The following is a 17,761-nucleotide window of genomic DNA, read 5'->3' as shown; positions in this document are numbered from 1 at the left end:
TTATACATTTATTTATTTCATCAGGAGGTAACCGCCGCCTTCGCCGCACCGGGCTCCCACACACGCAGCGCTGCCGTCCCGCCGGGAGGCGCGGCTCAGCGCCCAGCGCGCGCATGCGCAGCACACCAAGTGAGGGGAGCGCCTCCTCTGCGCAGGCGCCCTCCGCAAGCCGAAGGACACCCACAAGCCGGAGAGCCCCCCCGGCGCGTGCGCGGGCTGAGCCGAGCGCCCGATTGGCTCGCCGCTCTCCCGCAGCCCAATAGCGGCGACGGTTGCTAAGGGGGCGCGGCGTCCGGCCGCCCAACGTGCTCGCCGGTTGTTGGCGGCGGCGGTTGCGAGGGAAGATGGCGGCGGAGCTGGCGCTGCTGGAGGGGACGCTGGGCCTGCGGAACGGGACCAAGTACGGCGCGCAGGGGGAGCGGCAGGTGATGGGAGCCGGCGGGGTCCCCGCGCCGCGCCAGCCCGGCCGCGGCCCTTCCCTGGGCGGCTCGGCCTCCTCCCCGCTCGCTTCGTGCCCCGCAGGCGCAGGGCCGCGCTGCCGGCCCCCAGCCGCGCCCCCTCTGCCCGCCCGTCAGCGGCTGGGAACGGGCTCGGCCTGCGGGCAGCGCGGCTGTGTGCGTGCTGGGGTGGTTAAATCCTGGGCCAGCGGTCAGCTCTTAATGTTAGAAATGCAGCCACGGCAAAGAGCTGTGGCTGTTAAATGCCTTCTCGAGGTAGCTGGCTGGGTGTTTTTGAAGCTCACAGGGAAGCATTGCTTTGTGTGATATAAAAAACAAACGCGGGGGAGTCACAAACGTGTAGCAGCTTTCACGTTGCTTCCTCTCTGCGATGAATCACAGAAGCATTGCTGTTCATTTATGCTTTTGTGTGTTTTCTCTTTTCTTGTAAGCATTCTTTGGTTTCAAATATAACAAGCTTCCATAAACATGTAACAGTCCAGCTGGTGTTTTAATGCTTTTGCTGTAAAGTGTAAGTCTGAAGAAGTGGGTCATGAAATCTGTCCATGGTTTTTCTGACTTCAGTGGAAAAACAGAACAGTCAAGGACTTTGCATAAAAATGTGAAACAAATACTGTGCTTCAAGTTTGCATTGCATATTAATTACATCTGAAAGTGGACAGTGTCTTGTGTGGTCATTTGATGCCATAAGTGGCTGAATGGGTTTTAGGCTGCTGCAGTGAGGTTCATTTCATTTGTGACCCATAGTGGCTCTGTTTCCTTTCCCACTCAAAAAGGCTTGCAGTACTTGTTCTATTATTTCCTATATCTTCTAAAGTAATATCTTAAGACAAACTGACTTGTTTACTAGTACCTTCTTTTATACCCCAAAAGTCTGTGTGGTGTGTTCAGTCAATTCTGTACAATTTGGTTCATTGTTCTTTTTTTTTTTTTTTTTTCCCTCTTTGGAGCAATATTTGTGATACAGTAGCAAGGATCCAGTTCCAAAGTCAACTTGTTTTGATGTTCTCTCAAGTTTAATATGTTATGTAACTTACTATGTTGCCTTCAGAAACTCTGCGTATCTAACTCACATTTATGCTTCTTTGTAAAATACAAGAGATGTCTTTTTTCAAATCTTAATCAGTGTTTATGATAACAGGTATCTTCACCTTCAGCATTTAAATTTAAACACTTTAAAAGGCATATTCTTGCATGCATTTTTGTTCTTACAATTAAATTGCATTAAAATCACTTTAACATAGTAGCGTCACTAACAAAGATGTGATTAAAACTAGAGGCGTATGATATGTTGTCCTCCCCTGCTGTGGGTGAACAAATAACTTCTGTCTTGGTATTTGGCAATAGAACAGTAAGTATGAATAAGCATTTCAGTAAATCTGGCTGCTGTGACTGAAACTGGATGCTACTGGCTTTATAACCTTCACTCAGAGATCTGAATTTGAAAAATTAGTTGAAAGTTAGTTAATAGGCCTTCTGCCAGGGTCAGAACAAACAGTACTACCTCTTGCTAAGATTAGCATAAGTGGATTATTTTGTGCGGAAGATGCCCTGAAAAACAGGTGTCTTGTTTTGTCCACAGGTACATTAAATACGTCTCCAGTAAAAACTGAAAGTAAACCACCACGAAGAGTAAAAATACAACCCAAATATTTTCCTATTGATATTACTACCTTTAGCGTTAATATTTCTAAATTCTGGTCTGTCTTTAAAGGTCCTTTTGAATGGCTGTAAAGAAACAATAGTTAGTCACATAGAATACATTTTGAATGAGTTACAATATTATTGTTTTTCTCTTCTAGATTCCTGTTCTGCAGACGAACAATGGTCCTGGTCTGACAGGATTAATTACCATAGCTGCCCACTTGGTCAAACAGGCTAAGAAAGAACAACTGCTTGGAAGCACTGCAGAGGAAAAGGCTGTCGTTCAGCAGTGGTTGGAATACAGAGTCACTCGAGTAGATAGATGTTCTAGTAAGGAAGATACTAGAACAATTCTAAAGGTAAGCAGGACTTAATTAACTTGGCAGTGAATTTTGGAGTGGTTAGACCTTGAGGATTACAGCACTAATGTGTGCAAAAATAAGCAATTAATAAAAGTGGGAAAATGGTGAAGACTTGCCAGCTGCCTTTTGTTGATTAACAAAAAAAAAAAAGAAAACATGAGGGAAGACACATTCTGAAATACATGAAGCTGAACTCTTACCATATTCTGTGGCTGTAGTGCTGTGAACTACTTAGAACATTCCAGATAGTGTAGAGATTATTCAATAGCTTAGTCTGTCTTTAGCCTTGTAAGATACCAGCTTCTAAATATTTCATGAAAGCCCACTTACAAACAAGTTGTGTTGCATTTAGAGATAATTCTGCACTAATTTAAGAGCTCTTCTTCCTGATTTGGTAATTATGGATGTTGTTGCGACGTTGTGATGTGTGAAATAGTAAAAAATGAAATCATAAGGTAACTCCTGCAAAACTGCACTTCACATTGAGCTACTTCATGTGGAGGCTTCAGTCCACTCCACTCAACTTTTCTTGTAGTCTGAAGCTTCTCCCCCTGAGGTAGGTGGAGGCAGAAAAAAATCTCGAGGGTCACCCCGTTATTTGAGTAGCCAGATGGCAGTGAGTAGATGGGGGGGAAAAAACTTGCTCTGTTTTCCTTCTTACTCCTTATGACTTATAATTATTATTTTTGCAATCTTTTGGGAACAAAGTTTGAAGAGAGAAATTGCTGTACACTGCCAAGTACTAAGAGCTATGTTTTATTAAGTGTGTATGAAGCAGCAGTGAAATTCAGTCAATTAAGTGTTTTTTTCTAATTTTAAAATGTCAGCTTTAGAATATAGGAAATGCTTTATACTACTAATTAGCCTATGCTGGGAAATAGCTTTGAGCTGCAAGGTATTTGAAAGATTAACTACACTTGTGGATAGTGGTGTCTTAATATTTCTGATTTTTGTTAGGAGCAGTAAGTCTGTGTCATACAGAATTTATTTCAGCAAGCCAAAGACTGCTGAAGCAGCAGGCAAAAGATGTACTTAGGTTCCTTAAATTCAAGGGAAATCTTGATCTTAAAATGGTGCAAAGCAACATCTTGCCAGTAATCTGTTGTTCTTCTCAAACTGACAAGCCTCATTGATTTGTAAAAAGGCAGATATGGTGAACACCCGAAAGAACCATTTCTTTCACTTAGATTATCTGTGATGTATCTTGATCTCATTTTATCTATGGAATATCTTCTGGTTAAGTGTGAGCTTGTTTGCATTGCTTCTTTTTGTGACATCATTGGTTTTATCTTATATGTGTAGATACTATCAAAACATTCATGGTCAGGGTTACTCTACAAACACCTCTCCAGAGTTCTGTCTGTCCTTTGAGACTTTTAAGAATTCAGCTGAAGTAGGCATAGACTAATCAGGATTTAAGTTCTAGTTTAGCTGTACTTTGAACAGGAGATATGACTAGATGGCCATCAGAGGCCCCTTTCAACCTTAATGTATTTTTCTCGCTAATTTGATAGAAGGCAGTTCAACTGTGTAGAACTGTTGATTGCATAGGAAGCAATTTATCTTCCTAATCTGTTTGGTGTCTTCCAAACAAATGAATTAACTTATTGCAAGGATTTGCATTTTGTCAAATAAAAATAAAAGAAAGGCCAGGGAAGAAATCCATTAAAGAGAATCACTTCAACTTTTGGTTATTCTAGTCAGTTGCTGGTCAGCTAGGTACCTGTCCTGGTGTAAACCCCCTTTTTTTTTTTTTTTTTTTTAATGTGTGGCAGATATATAATTCCAGTTGCTTTTCTTAGTTTTAGACAAACCACCTTCTGTTTAGTCTCAAACCATGAGAAGACTGCATGGGAATTACTAACTTTTATTTATCTTTTTTTGGCCATTTCATCATATAAGATGACAAATTTGCTTTTTGTTTTTATGATAAAATATCTGCTCTGAATGTCCTAAGTGATGATACCTGCTATGTTGCAAGGATTTGTAGAACTGCATTTGGGTAGGAATGCCAGGCACAGAGGTGTGATGGTTTTGTGCTTCTGTCTTTACAGTGTTAGCCTTATATCTTTATATCTAAGTTGTATCTTTTTCAGTGTTAGCCTTAGGAGTGCTAGAAAAGAACTGAAATACAAATACATAAATAAATTGTTTCCAAACAAAACTTCCTTACTGAGAAAGAGATTTTTCCCTGAAGTTATATATATTTAGGCAGTCAGTATAATATATCCTAAATACCACTTTAAAATTTTCCTACAGACTTTTTTTAGCAGACACTGAACGGCCAGAGTTTATCTTTGTGCAGGACTGCTGTGGAATTGTTCCAGCATTAATAATTTCATAGCGTAGCAATTAAATTTTTTTTTAATTTGTTCTCTTGCCACCATCATTAATCAGAAAAAGAGGCAGCCTACCATTAAAGTATACTATGCCAAATGGGAGTATGAGGAGGGGGAAGAAAGGAGACGGGGGCGGGGGAGAGCACTAAAATAGGGAGGCAAGTCTGAGATTGTAGTTTTACAACGTGTCTGGAATACACAATGGCAGTCTTGGGACGGTTGCAGCCTAGAGCCACAATTTATAATAAGCCGTGCCAAAAACAGTTCAGTTGCTTCTGCTATAAACGTCAGGCTGCCTCTACTTAACCCTTAAATGAGGTGATCTGTTTCTGAATAACATTGGATAATAGCTAGGTTAATGTCTGTTCATTTGAATGGGAAAGTTTGTTTTTTTGTTGTTGTTGTTGTTTGTTTTTTTTAGTTTTGTTGTTGTTGGCCTTAAGAAAATTTCTTACTGGTGTATTGACTAAAGCTGTTACCTGGCACGAAGACAATTGTCAGGTAGTCAGACCATATTAACAAGGATTTTTTTTTATTTACTCAGCAAATCCCATATGGTTCTGAACCTGTCAGCAAAAGCATTCTCAAATTTTTGTCCACTTTTTATTTGAGTTCCTGTGCTGGAAAAAAAAAGAAACAGGATTAATGCCTCTAGACTGTCCTTTGGCATGTAGGAGTAATGTAGGAATAATAAATGTCAGTAGTGGTGATTACATAATGGCCAGTGTATTACATGAACTTTCTTTTTCATAGGGTGAGGCAGTATTTCCTTTGCTTTTGGCCAACTGAGTGATGCTTGGTTAGTGGGAAGTGAAGTTACATGGAAGGCAGGGAGGTGGGTGTCTCTAAATCATTGAGTAGTTGTTCTTGATACCTTGTAGGATTTGTGCACCTCTCGGGAGGAACTGAGAACCTTTGATGTATTCTCATGCCACCAAAATTCTACTTGAATATTAATGAAATCCATTCAGTAGATTTGAATGTCTCTGCTTTGTTAGTTTTAGGTATTCAGATGTTGAGGGTTCTAAAATATCTTCTATCCAAAATATTACTGGGAGCTTGTACTAGATTTCACAGAAGAGCTTCCACAGAAATGGCAGAAGTGTTCTGAAGGATTATTTAACCAAGAAGTTCTGCATACTACTTGCAGTATCCCTTACAAAAATATTCCATGATTATGGCCAATTCTGCCCCAATTTCCTGTGCTGTCTGGCTCTAATAATCAAGTTCAATTGGAGACCTAAATAAAATAGCTTCAGTTATTGTTTAAAATGCTTGTTTGAAAAATTAGTGTTTTCACCACTGTTTAAGTAGGTTAATCCATTCAGTTCTCTGTCCATAGAGTTAATCCACAGTTCTTGTATGCTGTTTTTCAACCGACTTCTAAATAGAATGTCTAACCACTTCGGCAAGCTTGTACATCCAGTGTTCTTTAAACATCGTGTCTATTTTCACTCTTCCCTTTTCTAAGAGCACCAGGATATTGTTGCATGCTGACAGGCGTAAAAGATTGCACTTGATTATTTGAGCAACATTTTTTGATAGAGCTGTTTTTCCTCTGTCCTTCACATGAAGTCCAATATGATTAGTGTAATATTCCTCCAGAACAGGTTTAGCTCATATTTTCAGTTAAATAAGGGTCTTACATTATAATTAAAAATAAGGCTATATATGAGGTTATGCCTTTCTTGGATAGGGCTGCAGAATCTTCATCTTGGGTTTTGTATTGCCCAAGGCTTTCCTGGGCTTTCTAAGGCTCTTTGCTTTTGCATGCTGTTAGAAGGCAGGTAGAGTGGAAATGACCTTGTGAATATTGCTGACTGAAAGCACGTGGTTTTGTATGTAAAGGAAGTGTGTGCACCAGCAGTGCATTCTTAGGGACAGAATATCCAGAACACAATTAGGGGATGATGAGATGCATCGTAAGCTATGGAGGTGTTGTAAGAATAGACTTATCTGAGCTACAGTGATGGGTAGTGTCTTAACAGATGAGTTAGATGAATTAGATGATGAAAAAAAGAAAACAGATGAATTAGATTGCAGACAATTGTACTACATACCTGTATTATCCAACTCTGGGGGGGTAGCCAGCAGTGTCCTGTTGATGGGATGTGTTGAGCTTTTTGCTGTAGATAAGGGCTATACACCACATATCTATTCATAAAACAAGCAAATTGAAATCCTTCATTTAGTACATAAGTAACAACACCTTGCTTCTCTCCCCTATTCCCCTACCCCAAAATGGAATTTGAATTGCTGCAGTCGTTCAGTGCATATTATTACAGCAAACTGCAGTTATGCCTTAAGGACTGTCAGTTATTTAATACAAAATTGTATGTATGTAATCAGTCTAAGTAGTGACATTAAGTGCACGAAAGACGGTGATAAAAGTAACAGCTAACAAACCTGAATATTCAGGATGTCCTAGAAATTCGAATATAGATACAGTATTGGATTCAACTTTTCAGTTATCTCTCCATGACAGAAAGACTGTTCCAGTTTAATAGTGTGGTCAGTTAAGAAAACTTACTTTCAGGAATTTTACCGTAGTTGGCTATTAGCTAATAATATAACAGTGTATGAGAAGTATGAGCCATGAAGTAAGACCTACTACATGTTCTAATGCACATGGAAAAAAAATAGTGTGATGTTTTTGAATTAGCTTGACTTTTGTAGTATGAAATTAGAGTATCTTCCTATTCTTCCCTTATGGGAGTAATGTATATATTCAAAAACAGAATTGCAAATTAATGCTCATTTATCCAAGACTCCATTACGTTTGTCAAACTCCATTTGTTCAGTTAACTGACTTGATAAAATTTGGTGAGCTATAATAAATAATTGTTCAAACTGTAATAGCTTACTTTGCCTTAAGACTTGAATTTGTTCTTAGTGATAAATATTTTGAAGCTGCAAATATGCTGTGCAGGTATTGTGATGGTGTTAACCCATCCTGAACTATGAGCTATGCAAACCAACAGTTCTGTGTACAAATTAGCCTAACTCTTGAAGATATATAAAACTAAGAATCAACATGCTGTAACTTTGGCCAAAATTCTGGATTTTAACAGTGAAATAACTACATCAACTTACACGGTCATAGTTAACAGGGTGTTTATAAAGTAAAAAGCTTAATTGTATAGCCAAGAATATGATATAAGGTCATGGCAGAGGAGCAAAATTTCAGCAGCATTACTTTTCACAATAAAGTGTTATTTCCAATGAATCCAAGTAAAATGCTAGTTAGAGAACTTGTGTCAGAAGGGGTTTATGATTTTTTCCTAGTATATTGACTTACAGATTTTCTTTTGTGAAAGTTTCTTCTTATCAACGTATTTGCCTTTGTGTTCCATAAATAAAATCCCCCAGAACTGTAGTTATGTATTTAAAGTAATTTGAGACCTAACTAATATAAAGAAAGCAGCAAGCAAGTGTAAAGGAAAAAGCTGCGTAGCCAGGGGCAGATGACCTTAGAGTCTTAAATGTGCAGGTGTTAATATTTTTCCCTGATTTGCTCTAATAAAAGAAAACCAAATCAGACATTAGGATGTTTCAGTCTTAGAGAAGAATGGGAGTCCTGTCATGGAGTTACTGTCAAAGAAAATTGTAAGGTGGCATAAAGGAGGCAAACTTGCCACATTGAAATGCAAGGTCAGAGTTTTATTTTTTTACATATTAACTGTAGAATACGTCTATATGTTTGAGGCAGTAGAATTATAGAACCACAGAAATTGCAGTACACTGTAATGAACAATTAAAAAATAATTTAGACTAATGAATAAACCCCTTTTCCTTGCCCTACCCTTTTTTTTTTTTTTTTTTTTTTTTGAAAAATGAAGAGTTCTATTAAAATGTGCTGTAATTGAGACTGTTATTTTAGGGTCATTTTGAAAAACATCATGTTTAAGCTGTTTACCAGTTTCCAGAAGGGAATAAAGGGCCTAAGGAAACTAACAGGAGTACTCTGAGAAGAAACTTACTTTAAGCTTGTTCGTTTTTCTTGGGTATTTGGTGTTGGTTTTGTGTTTTTTTGTTTGTTTTTTGTTCTTTTCCAAACCAATAGAGGAATATTATCTGGGAATTTCTACCTTCAAGGAAAAGCTAGGATACTTTTTCCTACGCTTCAGGAAAGAATATCATAAAACTAGAGCTTGCTTATGCTGTAGTTTACCCTTAGGGTTAAAGCAAATTTTGCTTGCTGTTACATTTTCCTCTTTAGAGGAAAGTAGGGGGCACAAAGGTGTTTGACTTATATGAGGAGCAGGTAAGGTGTGGAGGAAAGGAAGCGACACCTATCCATAAGCAATACCTCTGTTCTCAGGCATGATACAGTTGACCAACAGTGAGTGAGTCTCTCTGCCTTGTTTTCCTGCAGAGAACAACTACATATGAAAAGTCTTCAGTAATACAGACTTGAAATACTTACTCATTGAACCCAAAAGGAAGTCTTCTACCACCCATCCTTATACCAGCTGACACGGAGTTGTTGAGAGAGATGATCTTAGAGTGCTGAAACAGTGCTCCTTCATATGATCTCATGTAGTGACTGAGTTGACTGTATCAGTCATTAAGATTTGCTAGCAATGATTTCAACATTAATAAAAGCAGGTGTCAAATGGTACCAGTTGATGCATATCAAATTTCAGGCATGAGTTAAGCATGTTTATCTCCTATGCCATTATCCCTTTGTGTTTCTATTGCTTCTTACACATTTGCAGTTTGAGAACTTCTTGAGACACTGATGCTTTTATGACTCATATGCACTAGTCAACTTGAAGTAACTTGAAGCCAGGAAAAGACAGTATTTCTGTGGGGTCAGCTACATATGTAAAACAAATAATACTTGTATTTACAAAAACTTGAGTGGATGTCAAATAGGGGAATGATGGGAAATTGTGGGACAGCAACAAACTGTCTTGCATTTTGTTTAGAGACAAACACTTAAATTTTGTTGAAATCTTGCTGTCAAGGAATAATGACTGAAGTTATTATCTTGATGCTTTTAGAAACTTCTTTTAGTGTTTTTCTCCTTTACTGAGTTTAGCTAAATTAAAGGTGGCACTTATTTAAATACCTGGTCTCCAGAGGAAGGTCTCAATTATTTTTAACAATTGCCTTAATGTTTTGTCTTACGAAGTCGGTATTACAGCAGTGTAATGACTTTTTCCTTTTTAGGATCTTAACACACACCTCGAAGATAAAGTCTACCTTGCAGGAAACAGTTTTACTTTAGCAGATATTTTGATGTACTATGGATTGCATCACGTCATGGTAAGTGCTATTTGCATTACTTTTATACATAGAGCTACCATAATTGTTTATTTATCTCAAGTGCATTTTATTGCTGTAGAATTTAAAGTACTGTATCAATGACAATTGCAGGACAAAAAAAAAGTGAGATTTCTTACAAGGAACTTTGTAAATAACTTACCTGTAAGTGTATGTTTTACCTTCTTAATGTTTAGCTATGAAATCTGTGAAAATAAGTGTATTATCTGTAGTACTCAGGGTACTTCAGTTGCCTGTATGGACAGTAACATAAGGATTGTACCTGTCCCTATGTTTCTAGAGCTTGCCTGTTCAAGTTTGAAACGTGACTGCTTACAGCACTACAGGGGGAGATGGTTAAATGAAACTCAAAGAATGTGTTAGAACTGGAAATGCTAAAATTGTTAGAACAGAAGTGCTACTATAAAAGTTGCCCATAAATAAAGTTCCTGAAGCATAAATGCATATAAGTGTCAGCTATAATGACATGTCATTCTTGTTTCAAGGTTTAGTGATAAGGCTTGATAACATACAGAATATCAAAATAACATGTGAAGGCTGGTGCTTAAGGGGAAAAAAAGGTTGTACTGAATAGAAATGATGTTGAGATTCTTCATACGTAGCTCAGGGTTTACTGCAGAGTGCTTATAGATCACCACACGTCAATTTTGAACCCCAAGAGGTAATTTGAAAATGAAGCAATAGCAGTTATTTGTATTTGGGTGGCTGGAACATGGTTGTGAATGAGCATTCATTCTTTGGAGTGAGTATTTCTAAACAAAACAAACCAAATTGTCTGCTGGAATCTTGGGGGAGGATAAAATCACTGAGTTTGCCATCAGAAAATGGCAGGGAAAAAAGAAGAAAAAAATGCCTCTGATTAAATGCCTGCATCTGATCTGTGAATTCAGTCAGCTGGTTGAACTGTTAGTGTATGCAATTAAAAGCAGAGTACTAGAAGCGTACAAGAGGACTTGTGCTTCAAAAGGGAATGTGAAGAGGAGGGGCAAGAGATCAGGTAATGAAGTATTACTAAGAATGAGAGAGATTTTGTGTATCTCTTGACTGTTGAGGAATAAATGTTCAAATAAGACAGTGCAAGCAGAGGAAAAGAAAGCTTAATTTCAGGTTTTTGAAAACATATTAAAATCACTTTATAATTAAATATGTTGAGACGTTATATTTAAATCATGTTTTCCTTGTAAGGGATAAATGTGTTGACTGGAATGTCAAATGAGTTACCTTTCACTCATCATATGAAAACATATAAACATTTTTTTCAATATGGCTATGTACTGTGAGACAACAGAAGTTCAAATGAGACTTTTTTTTTTTTTAAATTAAGCAGGGGGAACTCAAGCATATTTTATATTTAGTTTGCTCTAGAGTAGACCACCTAATCAAGAAGAAAAGATACAAGTTGTTGCTTTGGGAAATAGAACAGATGGTAAAAACAAATGACTTAGTGCTCCTGGGTGCCTGCAACCATCTAGACATTACTTGGGACAAGTTTATAGTACAACATCTGTTTCTGAAATGCTTGATTTTGGCAGAAGATAATTTTCTGACTTAGAAAGGTATAAAGGGCAAATAATGGAGTTGCTATACTGAACAGAAGACAATCTAGAAACTGCTAGTTAAGAATTACATATTTATAAGGTTTCAGAAATTGTTAGTGTTGGTATTTAATTATAGAGGTAAGATCTTGAACTGGGATTTTTTTTTTTCCTCCAGTAATGAGAACAGAGTACTTTGAGTTGCTTCTCTGCCCCAAGCATTAGGCAGGAGGGAAAGCTGCTCTATCCTCTAATGTGATGCAGTCCAGAAAAGCAGTTTGTCATATCCACCACTGTTTCAGCTAAGCCTGAAAAATGTGCAAAATGTCAGTACGGTTTTCTTCCTATAACCATTTAAGAGTAAAAGTAGAGAGGATGGGAGAAGGGGATCCACAGTTGCTATCTAGAAAATGAATCTGAAAATAGTACTGATAATGGCCTTTAGGATTAATGTATGCTTTTGATGGGCTAACAACTACATACTAATGCAGACATCATTAATAGAATACTGTAAATACTAGTGATGTACCATGATTGTCCTGAATGAGCCAAGTATTGCTAAAACTTTACAGACCTTCTGGTGAACTTGAAAAGTTTTTTTTGAGATTACATGCTCTTACTGCTTGCTGCTTCACCTTTGGTTTCACCTTCCTTCATTGGTGTTAATGAGAATATATGATAAACTTTGTATTCCTCCCCACCTCTACTTTGCACGCACACACTATTATACATGTGGAATTCTGGAACCTGATTCTTCACTGTTCAATAGTCAAACTGTAATTCAGATAGACCAACAGTAACTTTTAATTTTACAGTTGAATGCTTTTCATTTGTTCTTCCTTTCTCTTATAGTTATCTTAGTAAGCATAATAGTGATAAATATTTAAAAATCCATACTGTGTCAAAAGAATTAGTATTTTAATAAGTGAGGGTATTCAGAGGTAGCATTTGAGGTTTTATGCCAGGGTTGTAGGAAAAATTTTCAGTCTCTTAATTAGAAATACACATTTGTAATGATGAGGCAGTAACTAAATTACGTACATAGTTCTGCCTCACAGTGTAGATCACAAACATCCCAAATATGTAATGTTTGATGCTGGCTGTCTAAATGGGCTTTTTCAAGTTGGTGTGACTTATGCTGTCATATGTAATTCTGGGTCTCCGTGCATCTAGTATAAATATTGTTGTCTTTTTATATTTTGATTGCTTAAATACATATGTAAATGGTTTTGATGAACAATGAAGTTCTGCTAGGTTAAAGCATGGATTGCAGAGAATACATGAATTTGGAAGCGTTGCTTGAGGATAACTCAGGCAATCAGTAAGCATTAAATTCCTTTGTGGTAAGGAAACTGTTTTCATATCAGAACTAATATTTTTTTAAATTTCCCTATATTCTTATTCACAAATAGAACTAATGAAGTGATATTTGAAAATAATTAAGAGAAATAATCAATACAAAGGTTGATCTGACTTTATACTTCGTAAATCTTAGCAGAACTGTAGTAGTAGTCTGAAGTCTATATGTTTGAGTTTAAAATTTCTTTAATAAGCACTGGAAAATAACTTACAGGTGAAGTGTATATCTACAAATAGAAATCTCAGTCTAAATTTTATATTTTTTTTATATGTAAAAGCCAAATTAGAAAGTGAAATGATATCTGTTCTTTTCTTGATGCTGAAGAGCTTTAGACATACACAGGTATTTTTTAGACTTCCCATGTACATGTAGGGTATAGGCATGGGAATTTATGCCTGCATTCCCAGTGCTACTGAAAGCAAATATAATTAAAGCTTGTGTATTTATAGCCCTTCTAGAAACTCTTCTGGTTGCACTGTGTGATGACCACCTTCGTTATCTTTCCTGAGCTGTGTGGTGGAGAGTTAAGACTCTTTTTCATAATTAAAAAAAAAAAAAAAAAATCAAATTGAGTGTCTGCTTCTTTGCTATTGAAATAATTGCTTTAATGGCAAATAATTATTTTATCAGTAGAATAGCAGCCTTCCTTAACTTGGGGGAATTGTCTAATTTAATGAGGAAGAATAGAAAATACCCATCTAACAAAATGTTGTAAAAATGCCATGGAAGTGATCTCTAAACAATTAACCTAAGAGTTATGTTCTGAGTAAAAAGTAGAGCATGCCACAGAGTGCTTTTTAATATATTTCACTGATAGAGCACATTATGTAAATAAGCAAAAATATCTTGCCTGTTCTGCCTGGAGTACAAAGAAGGGTTTTATTATTAGAGTATTGTCTATTTTGCCCTTCAGATGTTTTTCCACTATGCTAACAGAATGGAGAAGGACTTATTTTCCAAACCTTATTTTTGATTTACTTCAGAGAAATTTATTTTTGAGACTGTAAATTGTAATTTAATTGTAATTAAAATTAACTGTAATTGTAATTTTAAAAGATTAAATTGAGAATTATCAATATAAAATTACAGGGAGAGGAAACTGTATCTGCTGCAAAATCTGAAGTTCAGTTCAGGATTCAGTTCAAGCACTTACCCAGTAAAGATGTTGGGGAAAAAGGGTATTATAATTCTGTCAGTGTACAATAATCACTGAAGTTAGTCACAGTATTTTTAGTACCTGCTTATACTTTACTGATAATGAGGAAGAGTATTAATCATAGATAGCCTTTAGGGTGTATGTTGTTCGTTACATACTGTGGTATGAAGCTGTAGAGCCACTTACAAGCATCAACTTCAAACTGCCATTAATTATAACAAACTACATGTGATCAAAAGCATCTTCCTGTAAATGGTGCTGCATGTTTTTTCTGTCTTGTATTAGTGCCCGAAGAACCTCGGGCAGTTTATGAAATATCTTAATTAAAAAAAAAAGTGTTACGTTTTAATAGCTTCCACTTCCTTTTGCTTGTAATGCCTCAAAATTCTGGAGTTTCTCTTATTACTATTTTTTTTTTTCCACTTGAGTAATGCAGGTTAGCCATGTTAAGTTTAGACCTCTGCGAAAATGTCTGCTTTAATTGATTTGGCTGCACACTTTGATCGGACTATATACAGCTGTAGGAACAGTGTGTTGCTGCTGGCATGAGATGTAGAAGGATGCAACAGCTTTTCTCATACTGCCTGAACTGGGGTACATAACAATTTAAAACTGCAGGTGTTTTGTGGAAGTGTGTGCAGGAGTATGCTTATGTTCTGCAAGTGTGTTCTGTAGGAAGAAGAGCAGCTGAAATATCCCCCACTTCTTATTTTTTGCTGCAGTTACTGTGCTCTTTGCTGTTAATACAGCTTTACTCTCATAGAGAACAGAAAATTACATGACATTGACTTAGAATTCTTTCCTGTCATTCTTCAAAACTCTTTTTCTTTTTGTTTCTCTAGCCAGTTCAGTGTAGTATGTATCCTTACAGTGTGTTTTTTTGTTTAGATTATCTTTTAACTCTACATGTTTAAAGGTTTCTAATTCTAAGCCAATTGCTGGCCTGTGTGAGAGAATAGGAAGGGGAAACAGTGGATGTTATAGTCAACTCTTAAAATCCAAAAGGCTGGTTTGTCACGTGGTAGAATTCACCATGAGGCTTAGTTTTGAACACCGTCTTTTCGTTCCTACAGCTGAGTTAAATGAACTCATATAGTTTTTCTTGTAATTTAAAGTCTATTCGAACATACTTGTTTCCAGCTGTCCTGTGCCCATGATGAAATTGGCAATGAACCTGCATTATCCATGAAATCTGGTGCTTGTAGAACAAGGCACAAGGAGTATGCTATCTGTTTAGCTATTGAGGAGGGGATTAACCTTGTTTAGTTGTAGAGGTCTAAGCATGAAAAAAGGAGGTGTGTCTAGCTAAGATTTGTCTGCTAAGACTATCCTCTACAGGTGCGCCCCCTTGTTTACTGCAGGTGTTGTCAAAGTGAATCAGTGAAGCTTGATGGCTTACTGAAGAGAGATGAGTCCTACACTGCATAGGTTAAATATTAGGGAGATGAGATAGAGTAGTTCACATGAAGATGATGTTTTTCTTGATAATTTTTGTAGTTTGTTTTGAGGCTTCCCCTATTTCTAATTAGTTTTTGTTGTAGGTTAACATGAGGAAGCAGGTTATTGTATCAATTTAGACATTAACTTGGTTCCAGAGGAATGAAGACCTAAAACTGGTTATCAGGGAGAGGTAATAAAGGTGATACAGAATGGAGGTAGTTCTACTGCTGGCTTGAAAGAGACTGAAGTTATAAAAAGACTTCATTGAAAATATTTAAGGGTCTTGCTGACTTTAATGTAGAAGACTCTGAAAGGTATAGCTAACATGTAATTATAGATGACTCTATCTGATCTAGTCCTTTGGTAAAAGTAGAGGTAGAATGGAGCTGTTGCAGTATGTACATAACAGTTGGAAGCTTCTCCCTGGGTGCTCTTGTGGCTAGGTAACTGTTGTGTGACTATTGATCAAAATGGAAAACTAAGCAGCCTGAAACAGCCTGAAAAAATGTATTCTTGCATTTTTAATATACGTTACACTTTGCCTGTGAAGCAAGACTTGCTGCTGGATTAGAGGAGTGTGTAAGACTTGTGCGTAATGAGGAACTCTTCACTGTATCTTGACACTATATGCTAACCATGAGTAGATAAGTGTTAAAGCATGCTAACAATTGTTCCTCCCATCCCCAAGTATAATATACAAATGTATATTCCACCCTCCAGATCTGTTCATTTGAATACATGAAAAATGCATATATAATTTAGATTGTGAAATTAAGGTATTAACGATATTCTGTTGCTCCGTAAGAACTCTGTGAGTTGATATTGGCTGTAAAACTATACACTTCTAATTTGCCTTCCCACATATTATGATACTAATAATGCAACCTTGTGTTCTTCACCATGCAGGTGGACCTCACAGTGCAAGAAAAGGAGAAATACCTTAATGTGTCTCGCTGGTTCAACCACATTCAACATTATCCAGGTGTCCGACAACAGCTGTCTAATGTCGTCTTTATCAAGAACAGATTATATACTAATGCTCATTAAGGAAAATCTTAATGTCATGTTGGAATGATGTTGGGAGTCTAGAGGTTATATCCAAAACCGCTAACTTGAAAATACTGGTTTATAACCTTCTATATATGAACCAAAACTGGCAATGCCTCAAGTAATACTTGCATTGAGTCACTATTGCTTGTTCAACAATTTGAACTGGTTCCAGAATTGTATCATGTATCTGATTAAATGGAACAATGGCAGAAAGATGGAAATTGAGTTTCAATTCACTATTTTTTAAAAAAGAAATGTTTTTTCAATTAAACATTCAACTGTAATTGCATGGCCTTTAAAGGAGCAAATTACTTATTTTCCTTTGATTTTTCACTCCTATTTATTGAATTTATGCATATGTCCCCCTTTTCCATTTTATTTTCCGTGAATGTTTACACTAGTTTTGTAAAAGTTAAGAGCTATATTATGTGCCAAGGATGTGAAAAAGGGAACATGCAAATGTTACAAAGTATTTAAGTGACTGAATAAATTATTTTGAAACTGTAGTCGTAATTTGGCTGTGAAACTTTTTAGTTTATTAAAAAAAAAAAAAAGGCATGTAAAATCTTATTTGACTTTTTACTTCATTTTATGATGTTATGGACCTCTGTTTAGACCCTAGAAGCATTTTATTTCAAAGATTCTGCATGTCTTGCTTCTTATGCTATTTCCATGTAAGTAAAATTACAAGATCCTAAAAAGAAAGAGGTGGGGGAAAAACATGCAAGGTAATGAGTGGTGAATTCAATTTGCAGAAGTTTATTATAAAACCAAGGACGCTATTGCTGAATCAAACACTTCACAGGTCACTTCACCCTAGAACCATGGTCTTTTTTTTTTGTAATGAATTTCAAAATGGTAACAATGCTCTAGGATGTGTATTTGGGTTGGGTAACTACATTTTCCAAAAATCAGTTAACATTTCCTTTAAAGCACGGAAAAAATACAAAAGTATTTAATCAATAAACTTGTATGTTAGTTTCTATGACAGTGTTCAGCAAACACATCCTGTGAGTCTAGTATGTGGTCTGTTGTACATTCTTTTGTGTGCTACACACAGTAAGGTAGAGATACCTGAATTATTCAAGGTTTTAAGAAATAAGTAGTTAATGAGGCAAGATAATTAAA

At 36.7% G+C, this 17,761-nt stretch overlaps 1 protein-coding gene across 1 annotated transcript; it reads left to right on the top strand.

The window, feature by feature from the left end:
* The first annotated feature begins 265 nt into the window (after window positions 1-265).
* On the top strand, window positions 266-17,139 carry EEF1E1 (eukaryotic translation elongation factor 1 epsilon 1). Its single transcript, XM_027451599.3, has 4 exons — window positions 266-425; window positions 2,261-2,461; window positions 9,979-10,074; window positions 16,490-17,139. The coding sequence occupies exons 1-4, from the start codon at window positions 345-347 to the stop codon at window positions 16,628-16,630; spliced, it is 519 nt and encodes a 172-aa protein (XP_027307400.1). The 5' UTR covers window positions 266-344; the 3' UTR covers window positions 16,631-17,139.
* The last annotated feature ends 622 nt before the right edge of the window (window positions 17,140-17,761 follow it).

This window comes from Anas platyrhynchos, chromosome 2 (assembly GCF_047663525.1).
Source record: "Anas platyrhynchos isolate ZD024472 breed Pekin duck chromosome 2, IASCAAS_PekinDuck_T2T, whole genome shotgun sequence".
NCBI classification, from domain to species: Eukaryota; Metazoa; Chordata; class Aves; order Anseriformes; family Anatidae; genus Anas; species Anas platyrhynchos.
This window is presented reverse-complemented; position numbering and strand designations above follow the sequence as displayed.